Source organism: Neoarius graeffei, chromosome 5 (assembly GCF_027579695.1).
Source record: "Neoarius graeffei isolate fNeoGra1 chromosome 5, fNeoGra1.pri, whole genome shotgun sequence".
Taxonomy (NCBI): domain Eukaryota; kingdom Metazoa; phylum Chordata; class Actinopteri; order Siluriformes; family Ariidae; genus Neoarius; species Neoarius graeffei.
Window position 1 is genome coordinate 54,914,825 of NC_083573.1, and position 17,660 is coordinate 54,932,484.

Sequence of the window (17,660 nt, forward strand, 5' to 3'; positions counted from 1 at the left end):
AAATTATTCCTTAACACATCCCACACTATGGATCTTTGATAAGAAATCTTGACTTTTTTTTTTTTTGCTTGTTCATTTCGGCCCTGTAGGGCATATCTTCACATCACATATAAATATATTTTGCAAACAGCTATACGTGTCCGCACGCGTGTCTACACACGTGTGTAAATTTGCAGACGCAAAATATAAATTTGACTTAAAATCTGGGTGGCACGGTGGTGTAGTGGTTAGCGCTGTCGCCTCACAGCAAGAAGGTCCTGGGTTCGAGCCCCGTGGCCGGCGAGGGCCTTTCTGTGCGGAGTTTGCATGTTCTCCCCGCGTCCGCGTGGGTTTCCTCCGGGTGCTCCGGTTTCCCCCACAGTCCAAAGACATGCAGGTTAGGTTAACTGGTGACTCTAAATTGAGCGTAGGTGTGAATGTGAGTGTGAATGGTTGTCTGTGTCTATGTGTCAGCCCTGTGATGACCTGGCGACTTGTCCAGGGTGTACCCCGCCTTTCGCCCGTAGTCAGCTGGGATAGACTCCAGCTTGCCTGCGACCCTGTAGAAGGATAAAGCGGCTAGAGATAATGAGATGAGATGAGATGAGACTTAAAATCTTACCCCCTCACAAAATAGGTGTGGGGACTTTATCCCCTAATCCTGTATTTATTCATGACGTCCACCACTACCAGTTGCATCACACAGAGTTCAGTGCACAGTTGGATGAGCCAGTTTTCCATCCACAGAGGGGAAACAGAAAGAGCCAGCAGTGTTGCTTAACACAGCCTAGCCCTTTTCAGCCTGCACCCACTGTGCTCTTTAAACTGTGTGTAACATGCAATCATCAACATGTGCCTTTCATGGCTAAGACTCATCAAACCCAGTTGCCAACATCTGCTATGTGCAAAGTCATTACAGGGAAAGTAGTATGGAGTCTCTATTATCACAGCACCCTGCTGTGAATGAAGGGGGGGAGGGAGAGAGTGAGGGAGAGAGAGAATCATTTTCATGCAGAGTGGGTCTGTAGGCACGTTAACACCTGTTATTTGCAATGGCAAAATTTTTCCCATATCAATTTCACAAGCTATTAATTTAGAGAAACGGAGTTTCAGCTATCGGAGTTAGCTGTTATTATACTGAGCTTTCTGGTTTTTACTCATCTTTACTGTTAACTCCACAGGCAGTGGCTATGCTCACCGAGCTTATACGCGACAACTTCAGGAACAGCAAGCTGAAGCAGTGCCTTCTGCCACCACTAGGAGAGCTCCTGTACCTCATTGCTACTCAGGTAAAAGTAATTAAAAATGGTGTACGAATCTGTTGTGTTTGCACGGGTGTGTATTGAAGCATAAGTCCTAACATCCAATTTAGCAAGCTCAGGAAATACAAAAAACCCTGATAATACCTCTTCAGTCATGCGTGCTGGTTTACTCATTTCTTGAAATGGTACAACACCAGTTTTTCTTTTCCAATCCCAAACCAGAAACCTGTTTATCGATCTGCTTATTTTTTTTTAGCAGTTAAGATTTTTAATGGGTGCATTTAATTGCAACACTTTGGCCAGCTAAAATGACCAAACACTCTCCTATTCTACAGAAAGAAATACATAGGAATCAGCACAACTTGCACAAAACCTTTTCTTCATTCAAATAATCTCTTTCAAGAAAAAAAGTCACAGTTTAAGAATGTGCAAATATTATATCACTGTTGTTGTTGTTGTGACTTAAGGCACTGGGGTGTTTTTTTTTGTTTTGTTTTTAACTTTTTTTTTTGTCATGAGGACTTTCACACACAACGTAAATATTACACAGAGAAAAAAGTGACAGCTTCGTTGATTTTTCTTTTTCAAAATGGATCTTATTAATATTAAATACTACCTTGGTCAATGGTAATTTTGCAAACAGTGTGATACACATGGAAGAAAATGACTCTTAAAATGATCAAATATTACATTCATTATTCTTCTACAAACAAACTAACTCTTCTGGAAAGCTGGAGATAGGGCCTCTGCATGCTCTTGCGACAAGGCTTTCGCAGATAGCTTTTCGCAGACAGTTGTAATTTATCGTTGAGCGGGGAGTATAGGCGTGCGCGATGTTATTCACCGCCACAACGCAAGGGGGTGCGAAGTCGCGAAATCGCTAGGAGTAGTTGGTGGGTGTGGTTAGTGGAGTGTTTATCCTCCGGTTACTTATAATGACTAGAACTGGAGTCGTATAGATGTACGTACTTCCTCACTTCCTCGATCAACCGCTCTTCGTGCTGCTCCATCTTCGCTCGTGTTTTTAAAAATGGCGGTAGTGAAAACAAACCAAACCGGGAAAGTAGGGAAGCGGAAGCGCGTGTACAGCGGATGTAGAGTGGACCAATCAGAGCCCTCTTGTCTGTGACGCTGTCTGCGAGGCTTCTGCGGTGGTCACAATTTTTGGGAGGTGCGCGCAGAGCGTCTGCGAAGGGGGGGGCTACGCAGACGCCATCTGCGACGCCATCTGCAACGCCATCTGCGAGGACTGCGTTGCCAGCATAAATTGGCCTATAGACTTTCAGTCCTAATTAGCACATTTTAAAGACCTATGTTCAGTCAGTAGATGTTTAGTTCATCACTAGGTCAGAACTCTTACATTTTGTTTAAAAAAAAGTTTTTTTATATTTCATAAACCACCTGTTTCTGTAGATATTTCAACATGGAATTTTGTAGTTGTTGCATGAAACAAGCAAGTGTGAATTAACTGTTTGCTCTGCTTCCTTGCAAGTGTTGAAAGTTTCTCGACAATGTAAGTGCAGAATATATATATTTTTTTGCCCCATCAGGAAGTGGCTCTGTTGGCACAGATGAGAGACTAATGTATGGGGGATAAAATGATCTGTTGTGATTGCATGTACTGTATTTTTCCTTTCCTGAGCTATGCTGTTTCTCAGGGTCAAACAGTACAACACACACACAGAGCACTTACTGATGTTATTGGCTTAGAGACCTCAGAGACTAGGGTACTTGACTGACAAAGAAAAATCATTAACTAAAATCTTCATTTTAGTTAATAACTTTTCTTTCTTCTCTCCATCCCTGCATTGAATTGGGGAGACTGGTTTGAATATGAACAGGAGAGGCTTTTATAAGTTCACATCACGAACTCCTTCTCCAGAAGTTTTTATGGATGGTGGGTGGGGCATTAGTACACAAGTTGACAGGCGTAGTTTACCCGAATGGATCTCGGATGCATTGCCCAACTGCATATTTGTTTGGATTGTTATATGCGGACGCTGAGGCTGGATGCAAGTGCAGAACCAATAGTTCGTTTACAGCACAAGCAGACAGGTCCAAAAACATGGGGCAGGAATCATGGTCAATACGCAGGCAAATTTCTGGCAATCAACAGGGAGGGTATCAGAACCTAGGTTAAGGCAAACTGTGAAATTAAAACATGATCAAAAATTAGGAGACTCTGATGAAACAAATGGCTTGGTAACATCTGTACAAGTGATGTGGCTGTGGGGGCAGACTCCTCAAATGCTGTGAGTCCAGGTGTGTATAATGAGCATGTGAGGGCTTGTGGTGATTGCCATCATGGTTGCTTGGAGTTGAAGTCCACGGCAGCCATGTCTGTGTGCCGCGGGGTGCTCTGGAAAAACAGGGTCCAAAGCGGGAACCTGGAAGCGTGGCTTGGAGAGTAATTTGGCGCTGCACTGCTCACTGCTGACCTGACCCAGGGAATCGGGTTTTGACATTCCCAGCTTGCACACGAGGGGGTCCCGGGACGCTCGTCAATGCATCCCCCATGGTGAAACCAGCAACAGGAGCAGCAGACCTGGCGAGACGTGAGCAGTTGGATGGGCAGTTGATGATGTCCTTGCCAGGGTTAATGCAGGCTGGATCTCCTTCATGCATGTTGCAGGTGCCCCTGGCAGCTGTGGGCTGGGTACGTCGTTGGAGGTTGCCATATTGACCTCCAGTTTGAGCATGAAGCCAAAGACCAGCCCTTTGGTTTCTGGCTTGGGCATGAGCGCCTCCTGCTTGTCCTACGCACCAGCTTACCCTCTTCTTCTTCTTCTTTTGGCTGCTCCCGATTAGGGGTCACCACAGCGGATCTTTCGTCTCCATTGCTCCCTGTCTTCCACATCCTCCTCTACCACACCTGCCACTTTCATGTTCTCTCTCACCACATCCATGTATCTCCTCTTTGGCCTTCCTCGTTTTCGTGTGCCTGGCAGCTCCATCCTCAACATTCTCCTTCCAACATGCTCTGCATCTCTTCTCAGGATGTGCCCGTACCATCTCAGTCTCATCTCCCTTAGCTTAATTCCCAAGCTCTCCACATGTGCTGTCCCTCTGCTGTGCTCGTTCCTTATCCTGTCCAACCTCCCATCGCAAACCTTAACATCCTCAACTCCGCCACCTCCAACTTTGCCTCCTGTCTCTTCGTTAAGGGTACGGTCTCCAATCCAGACATCACAGCTGGTCTCACTACTGTCTTATACATCTTACCTTTCACTTTTGCTGGGACTTTCCTATCACAAATGACTCCTGAAATCCTTCTCCAACTGCTCCACCCTGCCTGCGCTCTCTTTCTCACCTCACTATCGCAGCCCCCATTTTCCTGCACAGTTGACCCCAGGTACTTGAATTCACCAACTTTCTTTACATCCACTCCTTGCATCTTCACTACACTCTCATCCCCATTCTCATTGATGCACATGTATTCTGTTTTGCTACTGCTCACCTTCATTCCTCTTTGTTCCAATGCATACCTCCATCTCTCCAAACCCAACTCAGCCTCCTTTCTACTTTCACTACTTTTCTACTCCACACTTTCTCATACAATACCATAACTCCTCTCTCGGCACTCTATCGTATGCCTTCTCCAGGTCTACAAACACACAATGTGGCTTTCTCTGGCCTTCCCTGTACTTCTCCGTTAACATTCTTAAAGCAAAAATTGCATCCGACGTGTTCTTCCTTGGCATAAACCCGTACTGCTGTTCACAGATCGCTACCTCTCTGTGTATGGGTTTATGCCAGCTTACCCTCTACCAGTGTTCCCGAAAAACTTTCCTTAACATCAGTCATATTGTCTGACGTTGGGCAGATCTATGTCAGACATTTTCAGACCTTGTCAGACAATTTTAGCTTTGTGTAAAATGAATGAAAACAAGCAAGAAAATTAAGGACTATTATTTATTCCACAATGTCCTATTCGACAATGTCCTTTCCAGCACAATGAAACGGTCAGTTACTGATGATATTTTTTGTATCAGTTTATCATTGAACACATCAAAGCTCATTTCTGACTTTCTCAAGCAGACGGTTGTTAGTTTCCTCATCCTGCTCATCAAAGCTCTCATAGCCTAGATCAGAATCAGAATCCTGCTCATAACACTCATCCAAGGTAAACAAATATGGCGCGAATGCATTCGGACAGCATATCGATCAATAACGTATCTTCTCAATGAACTAAGTAGGTGGCTGCGAGAAAACTCTGTGCACCATTGACGTGTATTTAAGGTATGCGAAACCGCGTAGAGACATTGATGCATGGAGTATTAGAACTTTGTTTATTAAGTTGCGATAAATACGATATTTGTGAGTGTTTTTTTTCTCACGTTAAATTCAGGCATGTTTTAGATTTGGATGTTTATATTAGTAATTACAATAGCTATCGGTCAGGTTGACTGACGTTTATGTTAATTACGTAGGACAACTGAATTTTTTTTTTTTTTTTTTTTTTTTTCCCCCCTCCTAGAACTGCCACCTTATTGTGGTGGAGGGGTTTGTGTGCTTGAATGATCCTAGGAGCTATGTTGTCGGGGGCATTATGCCCCTGTTAGGGTTTCCCAAGGCAGACAGGTCCTAGGTGACAGGCCAGACCAAGAGCAGTTCACCAAAAAACCCCTATGGAGAAAAAATCCAGGACCGTGACGTCGCCCGGTAGGACGCAGCCGGGGCCCCACCCTGGAGCCAGGCCCGGGGTTGGGGCTCGTATGCGAGCGCTTGGTGGTCGGGCCTTTGCCCATGGGGCCCGGCCGGGCTCAGCCCGAAGAGGCGACGTGGGCCCGACCTCCTGTGGGTTCACCACCCACAGAGGTAGCAGTAGGGGTTTGGTGCAGTGTGGATTGGGTGGCAGTCGAAGGCAGGGGCCTCGACGACCTGACCCCCGGACACAGCGGCTGGCTGTTGGGACATGGAATGTCACTTCGCTGGGGGGGAAGGAGCCTGAGCTTGTGCGGGAGGTTGAGAGGTACCGGCTAGAGATAGTCGGGCTCACCTCCACGCACAGCTTGGGCTCTGGAACCCAGCTCCTCGAGAGGGGCTGGACTTTCCACTTCTCTGGAGTCGCCCATGGTGAGCGGCGGCGGGCTGGTGTGGGCTTCCTTATAGCTCCCCAGCTCAGCCGCCATGTGTTGGAGTTTACCCCAGTGAACGAGAGGGTCGCCTCTCTGCGCCTTCGGATTGGGGAGAGGGCTCTTGCTGTTGTTTGTGCCTACGGGCCAAATAGCAGTATAGAGTATCCGGCCTTCTTGGAGTCCCTGGGAGAGGTACTGAGGGGTGCTCAGACTGGGGACTCCATTGTGCTACTGGGGGACTTCAATGCTCACGTGGGCGATGACAGTGACACCTGGAGGGGCGTGGTTGGGAGGAACGGCCTCCCCGATCTGAACCCGAGTGGTGTTTTGTTATTGGACTTCTGTGCTAGTCACAGTTTGTCCATAACGAACACCATGTTCGAGCATAGGGGTGTCCATAAGTGCACGTGGCACCAGGACACCTTAGGTCGGAGGTCGATGATCGACTTTGTAGTCGTGTCATCTGATCTCCGACCCTATGTCTTGGACACTCGGGTGAAGAGAGGGGCTGAGTTGTCAACTGATCACCACCTGGTGGTGAGTTGGATCCGCTGGCGGAGGAGGAAGCTGGACAGACCTGGCAGGCCCAAACGTATGGTGAGGGTCTGCTGGGAACGTCTGGCCGAGCACTCTGTTGGGGAGGTCTTTAACTCCCACCTCCGGGAGAGCTTTTCCCAGCTTCCGAGGGAGGCGGGGGACATTGAGTCTGAGTGGACCATGTTCTCTACCTCCATTGTGGACGCAGCTGTTCGGAGCTGTGGCCGCAAGGTCTCCGGTGCCTGTCGTGGCGGCAATCCCCGAACCCGGTGGTGGACACCGGAAGTAAGGGATGCCGTCAAGCTGAAGAAGGAGTCCTATCGGGCCATGTTGACCTCCGGGACTCCTGAGGCAGCCGACGGGTATCGGCAGGCCAGGCGTGCTGCAGCTCGGGCAGTTGCGGAGGCAAAAACTCGGAACTGGGAGGAGTTCGGGGAGGCCATGGAGAAGGACTATCGGTCGGCCTCGAAGAAATTCTGGCAAACCGTCCGGCGCCTCAGGAGGGGGAGGCAGTACTCTGCCAACACTGTTTACAGTGCGGGTGGGGAGCTGTTGACCTCGACTGGGGACATTGTCGGGCGGTGGAAGGAATACTTTGAGGATCTCCTCAATCCCACCGTCATGTCTTCCACTGAGGAGACTGAGGCTGATGACTCAGAGGTGGACTCGTCCATTACCCAAGCCGAAGTCACTGAGGTGGTTTGCAAGCTCCTCGGTGGCAAGGCACCGGGGGTGGATGAGATCCGCCCTGAGTATCTCAAGTCTCTGGATGTTGTGGGGCTGTCTTGGTTGACACGCCTCTGCAACATCGCGTGGCGGTCGGGGACAGTGCCTCTGGAGTGGCAGACTGGGGTGGTGGTCCCTCTTTTTAAGAAAGGGGACCGGAGAGTGTGCTCCAATTATAGGGGAATCACACTTCTCAGCCTCCCAGGGAAAGTTTACTCCAGGGTACTGGAGAGGAGAATTCGACCGATAGTCGAACCTCGGATCCAGGAGGAACAATGCGGTTTTCGTCCTGGTCGCGGAACACTGGACCAGCTCTATACCCTTCATAGGGTGCTCGAGGGTTCATGGGAGTTTGCCCAACCAGTCCACATGTGCTTTGTGGATCTGGAGAAGGCATTCGACCGTGTCCCCCGTGGTATTCTGTGGGGGGTGCTTCGGGAGTATGGGGTTCGGGGCTCTTTGCTAAGGGCTGTCCGGTCCCTGTACGAACGGAGCAGGAGTCTGGTTCGCATTGCCGGCAGTAAGTCAGACCTGTTCCCAGTGCATGTTGGACTCCGTCAGGGCTGCCCTTTGTCACCGGTTCTGTTCATAATTTTTATGGACAGAATTTCTAGGCGCAGCCAGGGGCCGGAAGGAATCCTGTTTGGGAACCACAGGATTTCATCTCTGCTTTTTGCGGATGATGTTGTCCTGTTGGCTTCTTCAAACCAGGACCTTCAGCATGTACTGGGGCGGTTTGCAGTCGAGTGTGAAGCGGCTGGGATGAGAATCAGCACCTCCAAGTCCGAGGCCATGGTTCTCGACCGGAAAAGGGTGGCTTGCCCTCTCCAGGTTGGTGGAGAAGTCCTGCCTCAAGTGGAGGAGTTTAAGTATCTCGGGATCTTGTTCACGAGTGAGGGAAGGATGGAGCGTGAGATCGACAGGCGGATCGGTGCAGCCTCCGCAGTGATGCGGTCGCTTTACCGGTCCGTCGTGGTGAAGAAGGAGCTGAGCCAAAAGGCGAAGCTCTCAATTTACCGGTCGATCTACGTTCCGACTCTCACCTATGGTCATGAGCTTTGGGTAATGACAGAAAGAAAAAGATCGCGGATACAAGCGGCTGAAATGAGTTTCCTTCGCAGGGTGGCTGGGCGCTCCCTTAGAGATAGGGTGAGAAGCACAGTCACTCGGGAGGAGCTCGGAGTAGAGCCGCTGCTCCTCCACATCGAGAGGAACCAGCTGAGGTGGCTCGGGCATCTTTTTCGGATGCCTCCTGGACGCCTCCCTGGGGAGGTGTTCCAGGCATGTCCCCCCGGGAGGAGGCCCCGGGGAAGACCCAGGACACGCTGGAGGGACTATGTCTCTCGGCTGGCCTGGGAACGCCTCGGTGTTCTTCCCGAGGAGCTGGCCGAGGTGTCTGGGGAAAGGGAAGTTTGGGCTTCCATGCTTAGACTGCTGCCTCCGCGACCCGGTCCTGGATAAGCGGAAGAAGACGAGACGAGACGAGACGAGACGAGAACTGAATTTTTCGTCTGTCATGACCGGTGTCCGACGATATTTCGGGAACACTGCTCTACCTACCCAAATAAAATTCTTCGGTGGAGTGACGCCAGGACATGGCTCAGGGAGGCGCTCCTCTGATCTAGCATCCGCAGGTTCACCTCAGGCTGCCTGTACTGAGAGTGCAGGCACTGAGCAATTTCTACTGCATCCATCATCAGACGAGGTATTCTGTTATGTGCCACTCAGCACTGACCTGACTGAGTGATTTGCCAATGATTACAATGTTTGGTTAGAATGTTTGGTCGACTGTGGCCTTTCTGTGTGGAGTTTGCATGTTCTCTCCGTGCCTGCATGGGTTTCCTCCGGGTGCTCTGGTTTCCTGCCACAGTCCAAAGACATGGAGATTAGGTCAACTAGCTACTCTAAATTTTCCATAGGTGTGAATGCGATTGTGAATAGCTGTTTGTTTCTCTATGTTAGCCCCATGATAATAAACTGGCAACCTGTCCATGGTGTACCCTGCCTCTTGCCCAGTGTCAGCTGAGATTGGTTCCAGCTCACTCGCAGCCCAAAATGGATACTAAGCAGTATAGATAATGGATAGATGGATGGAAATGCATATATTCTGTGAAATGCATGGCTAAAATATGCTTCAGAAACATTTCTGGTTTAACATTTTGGCACTAAGATAGCTTTTAGGAGGGAAAACAAGATGGTAAGTGGATTAAATAACCATCTAACTTGCCCAGATACATTTAGTGAATCTGTGCTATAGTTAACTTTTTATACACGCTATTGATTTCTATTAGTTGTATGTTCAGTTCGTATTATCAACTGTTTGAACTAATAAGAACAGTCTCCGTTGAACAAATAAGAGCAATCACTTGTAATTATTTAGTATTTGGATGAAGTAGCTGATTTATATTGAAATGAAGTAACTGGGTGGTGATAAATGACAGGATTTCTAATTTTTCCCTTAAAGTTACAAAAATATCATTTTTGCTTTATGTTTCCACTAAGAGGGACAGAGCATATCACAAGTAAAGTTTTGGACCAAAGTAAGTTTTCAAAGTACCATTGCTCAGCTGATTTTAAATGACATATCACTAAGCCGCTGCTCGCCCACATCATCAAAGATGGATTCATTTCAAAACATGCAAATAGTGACTGAGCATAAACAGGAAAAAAAAAAATCTGGTTTATGCCAAACCAAATTAGCAATACATCAGCATTACACCAGCAAACTATGCCTTGTTTTTGCTTATTTGAAAAGAGAACTTTAAGATGTTCAAATCAGAAATGACATTTCTATTAATTATCTTTCTGTTAATTGTGTTTATGAAATTAGTTTTCTTTTTGCTTTTTTCTGTAAGAGCTTTTAAAGGAACAGTCCACCGTACTTCCATAATGAAATATGCTCTTATCTGAATTGAGACGAGCTGCTCCGTACCTCTCCCAGCTTTGCGCGACCTCCCAGTCAGTCAGACGCGCCGTCACTCCTGTTAGCAATGTAGCTAGGCTCAGTATGGCCAATGGTATTTTTTGGGGCTGTAGTTAGATGCGACCAAACTCTTCCGCGTTTTTCCTGTTTACATAGGTTTATATGAGCAGTGACATGAAACAAGTTCAGTTACACAAATTGAAACGTAGCGATTTTCTATGCTATGGAAAGTCCGCACTATAATGACAGGCGTACTAACACCTTCTGCGCGCTTCGGCAGCGCATTGATACGGAGCTCAGATATCAATGCGCTGCCGAAGCGCACAGAAGGTGTTAGTACACCTGTCATTATAGTGCGGACTTTCCATAGCATAGAAAATCGCTACGTTTCAATTTGTGTAACTGAACTTGTTTCATGTCACTGGTCATATAAACCTATGTAAACAGGAAAAACGCGGAAGAGTTTGGTCGCATCTAACTACAGCCCCAAAAAAATACCATTGGCCATACTGAGCCTAGCTACATTGCTAACAGGAGTGACAGCGCGTCTGACTGCGTCTGACTGACTGGGAGGTCGCGCAAAGCTCGGAGAGGTACGGAGCAGCTCGTCTCAATTCAGATAAGAGCATATTTCATTATGGAAGTACGGTGGACTGTTCCTTTAAGGCCTTGATCACTGAGAAAGTTGTGGAGATAGATGTTTTATTTGGCACTTTCGCAATTTGTGCAGTTTGCTGTAAAAATAGGCCTCGGATGAGATGATAATGCTGCCTTTGCATGCTAGTTATGTTTATAGTACCTCGGTGTTTTTGCAGCCAAAGTTGAGTGTGTTTTGGATTCTGCTTGGTCTGGAATGGTTTTGCTTCTTTTCCCCACTAATTGACACACTCTGGTGTTTTTTAAATTTTTTTTTTATATATAGCATTTGCATCTATGCTGCTTGTCTTACTTCCACCAGAGCTGGCAGTGTAAAGCAATAGAGTTGTCTGTGAACTTGGTTTATTTTGCCTAATTATGATGGCTGCTGCTTTACACCATATTTAATTGTTCCCCCAATGAAATGAGTCGCTGTTCTCCACCCCCCCACTCTCTCTCTCTCTCTCTCTCTCTCTCTCTTCCTCTCTCCCTCTCTCTCTCTTTCTCCATCTCTCTCTTTCTGTTTCTTCCCTGCAGGAGGAAAAGAAAGAGCACCCAGGAGGATTGTGGGTCGTTCCTGCTGCCGCCTACACTGTGTTAATGAGGTGCCTTCGGGAAGGGGTAAGACTGCTGCGCTGTCCTCAGCATGGTGTGTGTGTGTGTGTGTGTTTTTTAAGGGACTGGGGAGTGGGGGATCTGCGTGATAATGAACCCTCTGCAGCCCCTACAGGCATTGTTTGCTAGCCACAAGTCAAGGGTGTATGGCAGATTCAGTCATCAGTCAGTGCTGTCATCCTCGCACAACGCACCTGCAGCAGCATTTTCCAGTAATGTTTCTGCTTATCACCACAACAGTGGTTAACACAGTCTGCGCTGTATAACAGTGGAACGTACGGCAGGCTGCCTTCAGCCCTGGCTCTCAATACACTGTCCCCAAGAATCAATCTCTCTCTCTCTCATGTACACGTGCGCGCGTGCGGGCACACACCACACACACACACACACACACACACACGTGTGTGTGTGTGTGTGTGTGTGTGGCGGGGGGGTTGTCTCCCACACAATTCTCTGAATATTACAGATTGGTTTGTTATTGAATTATTAGCAGTGGATGATCTGTCATAAGGAACCAGAGGTAATAACTGCTTATAATAAAAGCTTACAAAATGAACAAATCTTGACAGAATATGTGAGTAAAAATATACTGTAATGCTTCAGTATGAGCTAGAATCGTACAATTATTTCCTCCGTTGACGAAAATCTCATAATTTGATTGACGTCTTCAAGTACTAGTTCAGCAGCTGCCATTTTTTTTTTTTTTTGACTTCTAGCCTGTCAGTAGCTATCAAAAGTTGTTTGCTCTCTAGCACTTTGTAGAAGTGCCCAAATTTAACCCAGTACTTTGCTTTTGTTATTCTGTAGAGTTTGTAGGAGTAGCATTGCCTTTGGGTAGATATTCCTAAAGTTGTGGCAGAAATGAAATGACTTTCTTATTACAGTGCTTGAGAGGATCAAAGGTGAAACCTTTGACTCATGAAATTTTTTTACAGAAAATCACATTTAACACTCAGTAAATGTTTATTTGTAGAAAATTTAACCTGTGACTCCAGGCGTTTTTGCCAGCTAGTTTTCTCAAACTGAATGGCTGCACAGCTCAAGGCTTTGCATACAGCCCTCGAATGCTTTATTGCTAGATTATTTTTAGTATTACCTCTCCTGAGTTGTGTCAGGGTGCGGGTGTGAGGTGCTGGGGAGGTGCCCTGCTTAATAAGGTGATTTGTTTCGCTGCGTATCTGGCATGCTGTAATGAGAGCACTAGTTGTGTACCTCTCTGTGCAGTGCCTTAACACAGTATACTCGTGTTCCCACAGGGGGCACAGAGAGCACACTTCTACTCCAGGAGAGCTGATAAACTAGTAACTCGCTGCATTAATAGGCCCAAGTAATCAGCAGGAATGTTTATACTGCAAGCAGCAAGCTTCCTTACGCTTCTTGCTTTGTACTAGTGAATGTTAGATGTGCTAAAATTCCCATAATAAGAAATGATGCTGGAAACTTGAGGTAATCTGATATAATTTTGCTGTATGGTTTTAAATAGGGCGGTGGTTAGGGCTTAGGACTGCTATATGGCTTTGAGTTAAAACCAGGGCATTGCCAAGCTGCCACTGCTCTTGAACAAGTCCCTGTTCAGCTCAGCTTTAAGTTGCTTTTGATAAGTAGGGATTCATTGATATAGATACAAGTATTGGGTATCATTCTGATACCATAATTCAAACTTGTACTCATAAAAATGCTCTGATCCCAAAATCTGATTCCAGGTACTATGTTGCGTAAGCCTGGTGAACAGATGACACAAAATGACAGTGATCTGGAAGTATTTCGTGATTAATGATGGCAATCAAAGCAAAGCAGCCTGCTAACTGTGCTCAGTGAAAATATTAAGAGGAGGCACTGCAGGATTTTCCTACAGTACAACCCTTCAATCCTAAGTAACTAACGTTGCAAGGTAACACACTTCATCTAAAATCAAGAATGAGCCTAGTAGCCTAAGTACATGAACACACGTGTGCACTTTTCATAATCACTATGTAAACCAGGAAGGCATGAAGAGAGCTAAATAAAATGTTCTGACGTCCCCGATTGGTTAGTAATAAGAACGTTGCTCAGTTCTGTATCAGTATTGATGAGTACCACAAACAGTTACTTGTTTTTCATGCTCCATCTGAAAAAATGGTGTTGATGCATTCTTAGTATCTAAAATTTAGTAGATGTATTGATGTCAGTTGGCATTGGTGTCAAAGCCTGATCCTAAGGTACTTTGTCCTGTACGTTTTGTTCCTGTTGTAACACACCCGCTGTTAAAAGAAAAGAAAACCCATTTTTAAAATACAGTTATGAAAATAGATTATGATATAAACTAACGATTCATGTGAATAATTGAAAAGAAGGAGCTCACACAACTAAGATATCCATCTCCGAAAGTCAGTTTCTATGCAGAATGGACGAGTTCATGGAGGCCGCCATTGAAAAGATTTTAACCAATCAGAAAAATCCCCCCGATCGTTTCCAGCAATGCTCTGACATCATTTGGGCGCAGGACACGGAAGCCCCGCATAGTGAGTAAGACTTGAAGCGGCCCCTGGCTGGAGATTATTTCATTAAAAGTTTATCTCTCTCTCATCTCATTATCTCTATCTCTAGCCGCTTTATCCTGTTCTACAGGGTCGCAGGCAAGCTGGAGCCTATCCCAGCTGACTACGGGCGAAAGGCGGGGTACACCCTGGACAAGTCGCCAGGTCATCACAGGGCTGACACATAGACACAGACAACCATTCACACTCACATTCACACTTACGGTCAATTTAGAGTCACCAGTTAACCTAACCTGCATGTCTTTGGACTGTGGGGGAAACCGGAGCACCCGGAGGAAACCCACGCGGACACGGGGAGAACATGCAAACTCCACACAGAAAGGCCCTCACCGGCCACAGGGCTCGAACCCGGACCTTCTTGCTGTGAGGCGACAGCGCTAACCACTACACCACCGTGCCGCCCATTAAAAGTTTATATGAAAAAAAATTTTAATTCCATTTCTCTAACAAAAAAGTGGAGGGGGAAAGATAATACTGATGTCACTGATAAACAGAGAGGGAATAGTGAACAGCTGATCTACTCCTATGTGACTGAATGGGGAGGTAACTTTTCATATTTGTATCCCCGGTACAAGTAGTGCTGCCATGACAGCCTCGTTCTGCGGACTGTAACCTTGCTAGACTACCTACAAACAGATCTGCATACAATCTGACTTGCCTAAATCTGTTGAAGAGGCAAGTGCGCAGGTTTTTCCACGTTCCTGGCAGCATAAGCACTCATTAGCACGCTTAGCATGCTCTCGACTCATTCATGAAAAATTTCCTCGTCAAGATGTCACCAAGCTAGCCTACCGTAATTACCGTAGTAGAGTGTCCAACCCCCGCGGCAACACAGAAAGAGGGTAAATAAACACTGCTTTACGCAGCTCGTGTGCTCGGAACATTTTGAAGAAAATTGTTTCACTCAAATAACTCGGATGCACTGGCATTAGGAATATTGTACAAGCCAGCACTGAATCCAGATGCGGTTCCTACAATCTTCGGCCAAAAAGCAGACAAGACAAACGAGACAACACGGTCAGCAGTCCGCAAAAGAGAAGTTCAAATGGTAAGAAAACACTTTTTATGGCTTCCGTAACTTTTTTTTATTAAGCATGATGTTATTTTGAGTTCCTTTGGGCATAAATGTAATAATTGCTGATGCAGCTAAGCGGCTTGATGTTTGTTGGGTGTCTTGCTTTGATTCAGTGTTATTAGAAAAGCCTCGGTAATGACTGACTAACTAAAACAACTCCTATAAATATTGTTCACTTGTGTGGAACTAATTGATACGGTAATGCTTGTTTATCGTGATCGTTATTCGTGTCATTGTCCGAAATACTCGAGGAAACCAGTGAAGAAATGTCGCTGGCGCTGTGGTCCATTTTGTCGAATACGGCCATGTATTGTAAGTGACGTTCGCACTTTACGGAACCCATTCGGAGTTCTTTTAGGTATACAGGAATTTGTTTGTGGAATAGCCGACCTCGATCACTGCAATCTAGACAAACACGGGATAATTTTAAGAAACAGGTGAAACAGTTTTTATGGAGTAAATTCCAAACCCAGTTTTATGATGTGTATATAACTAATTTTTAATCATTTTGGTGCTATTTTTGTAATCTAGTTGTACTCTGTGATAGTTAGCATATATTTTTTGTTTATGACTTTCATCACTGTTTATACAATTTTGTCAATTTATTATTGTCTGTTATTGTTTCCTGCTGTCATCAAGAGGACCACATTGGAAATAAGTGTATTTTATACTTTATGTTGTCCTCAGTGCTATTTATACTGTGTCTTTTTACATGTATGAATTTTACCAAATGAATCCATACCATACCAGCAGCTCGGGTGTTTCTGGCAATATTTCCGCCCTTTTTCCGTACAAGTGCATTTTCCTGTAATGCTCAGATGAATCCTGTATAGTAAAGCAGTGTTTGTTTACCCTCTTTCTGTGTTGCTGCTGGGGTTGGACTGCCTACTGCGGTAATTACGGTAGGCTAGCCTGGTAATGTCTTGATGAGGAAGTTTTTCATGAATGAGTCGGGAGCATGCTAAGCATGCTAACGAGTAGTATAACGCACAGTTTCAGCCTTGTTTTACAGGTAAAGAGTTCAGGTTTGTCCAAAAGTCAGGGTTGCAGTTCATTTAATACACTATTTCAGATGTATAGTGAAAAAAATTGACATTGTCACCTTAGTAGACCTTTCGCTTTGCCCCTTCAGTACTGAAGTATACACTCAGCCGTGCGCCCAAACGACGTCACGCATCGCCCTTCCAACAGGCGACATGGCAGCCTCCTGATAGCATTAGAGCAGCGATACAAAAACGCTCACAACTTTCTTTATAAATGGTCAAACATGCCTGAAACTTTTCTTACAGGCTCTTAATATTACAAGTTACCAACCCACGCATGTATTTACTTTACATTTTCTATTCCTTTAATTATCTAATAAACAGTCAGTGCATTACAGTAGGATTAAAGCAGGGAAAACAGTAAAACCTGCAGGGTAGGAAGACTTCAGAAGGAGGAGTCTATGGAAGAAGGTTGATGTAGACAATAATTATCATGTCTGGTAGAGTACCGCCCCTGTTTTTAGAGCTGGATTAGCACAGGAAATAAGACATGGAGGTTTTGGGGAGATAAAAGAGGTAGAGAAATTCAGCATGATGTAATAAGTGTGCATTTTTATCAAGACAGAGTGTTTGAGACTGGGAAGAGAGAGAAATTTGTCCTGGTGCATAGTGTTGTTAGAAATACAGTGCTCAGTCCACAGTGAATGCTCTTAATTTAGAGTGAGAAGGAGACTACCATGTAGACTGAATTCCAGGCCAGTTTGTGTGTGTGTGTGTGTGTGTGTGTGTGTGTGTGTGTGTGTGTGTGTGTGTGAGACACATGATGAAAGGTCTATATGCACTCATCCCTTAAGTGGCATGTATTAGAGCCCAAGGCTGAAACCAGGCATCACAGTATTTCTCCATTAAATATTTATAACACACCCACTCACACCGACAGTGTGAATATTCCATCTCCTACTATCAGGCCTCTATGATATGATATCCCTACACTGTGCTGACCCTGGTATGACTTGGTATAATTATCAGTTCTGGGCTGTGGTATAGACCACTCTATCTGTGTGTCTCAGCTGCTGTTTCATGAGTTATGGCCAAAGCATCTTCACATGTTTAGTGAACAGACCCTGCTAAATCAGTGCAGTATACACCGCATTAGGGATTTTGATTCAAGAACAGATTCATTTATGGTTGCACAAGCCACACTTTGTAATTACCGATTACAAAGATGACTGGATCCTGTGTTTATAGGATAGTACACTTGCTTTAATTCATTTTGAACCATGTGTAGTTTATGCCTATAATTTAATTA

The 17,660-nt window shown here is 45.7% G+C and overlaps 1 protein-coding gene across 6 annotated transcripts in view; it reads left to right on the forward strand.

Moving 5' to 3' along the window:
* Positions 1-17,660, forward strand: part of ulk4 (unc-51 like kinase 4) — a 227,467-nt gene that overhangs the window by 52,663 nt on the left and 157,144 nt on the right. For all 6 annotated transcript variants that reach the window (XR_009654740.1, XM_060922070.1, XM_060922071.1 and 3 more), the window contains exons 18-19: positions 1,161-1,268; positions 11,679-11,762. Coding sequence is in view for 5 of the 6 variants with exons in the window: in XM_060922070.1 (XP_060778053.1) it covers positions 1,161-1,268; positions 11,679-11,762 (192 nt within the window). In the remaining variant the exon portion in view is untranslated. The remainder of the gene's footprint in view (positions 1-1,160; positions 1,269-11,678; positions 11,763-17,660) is intronic.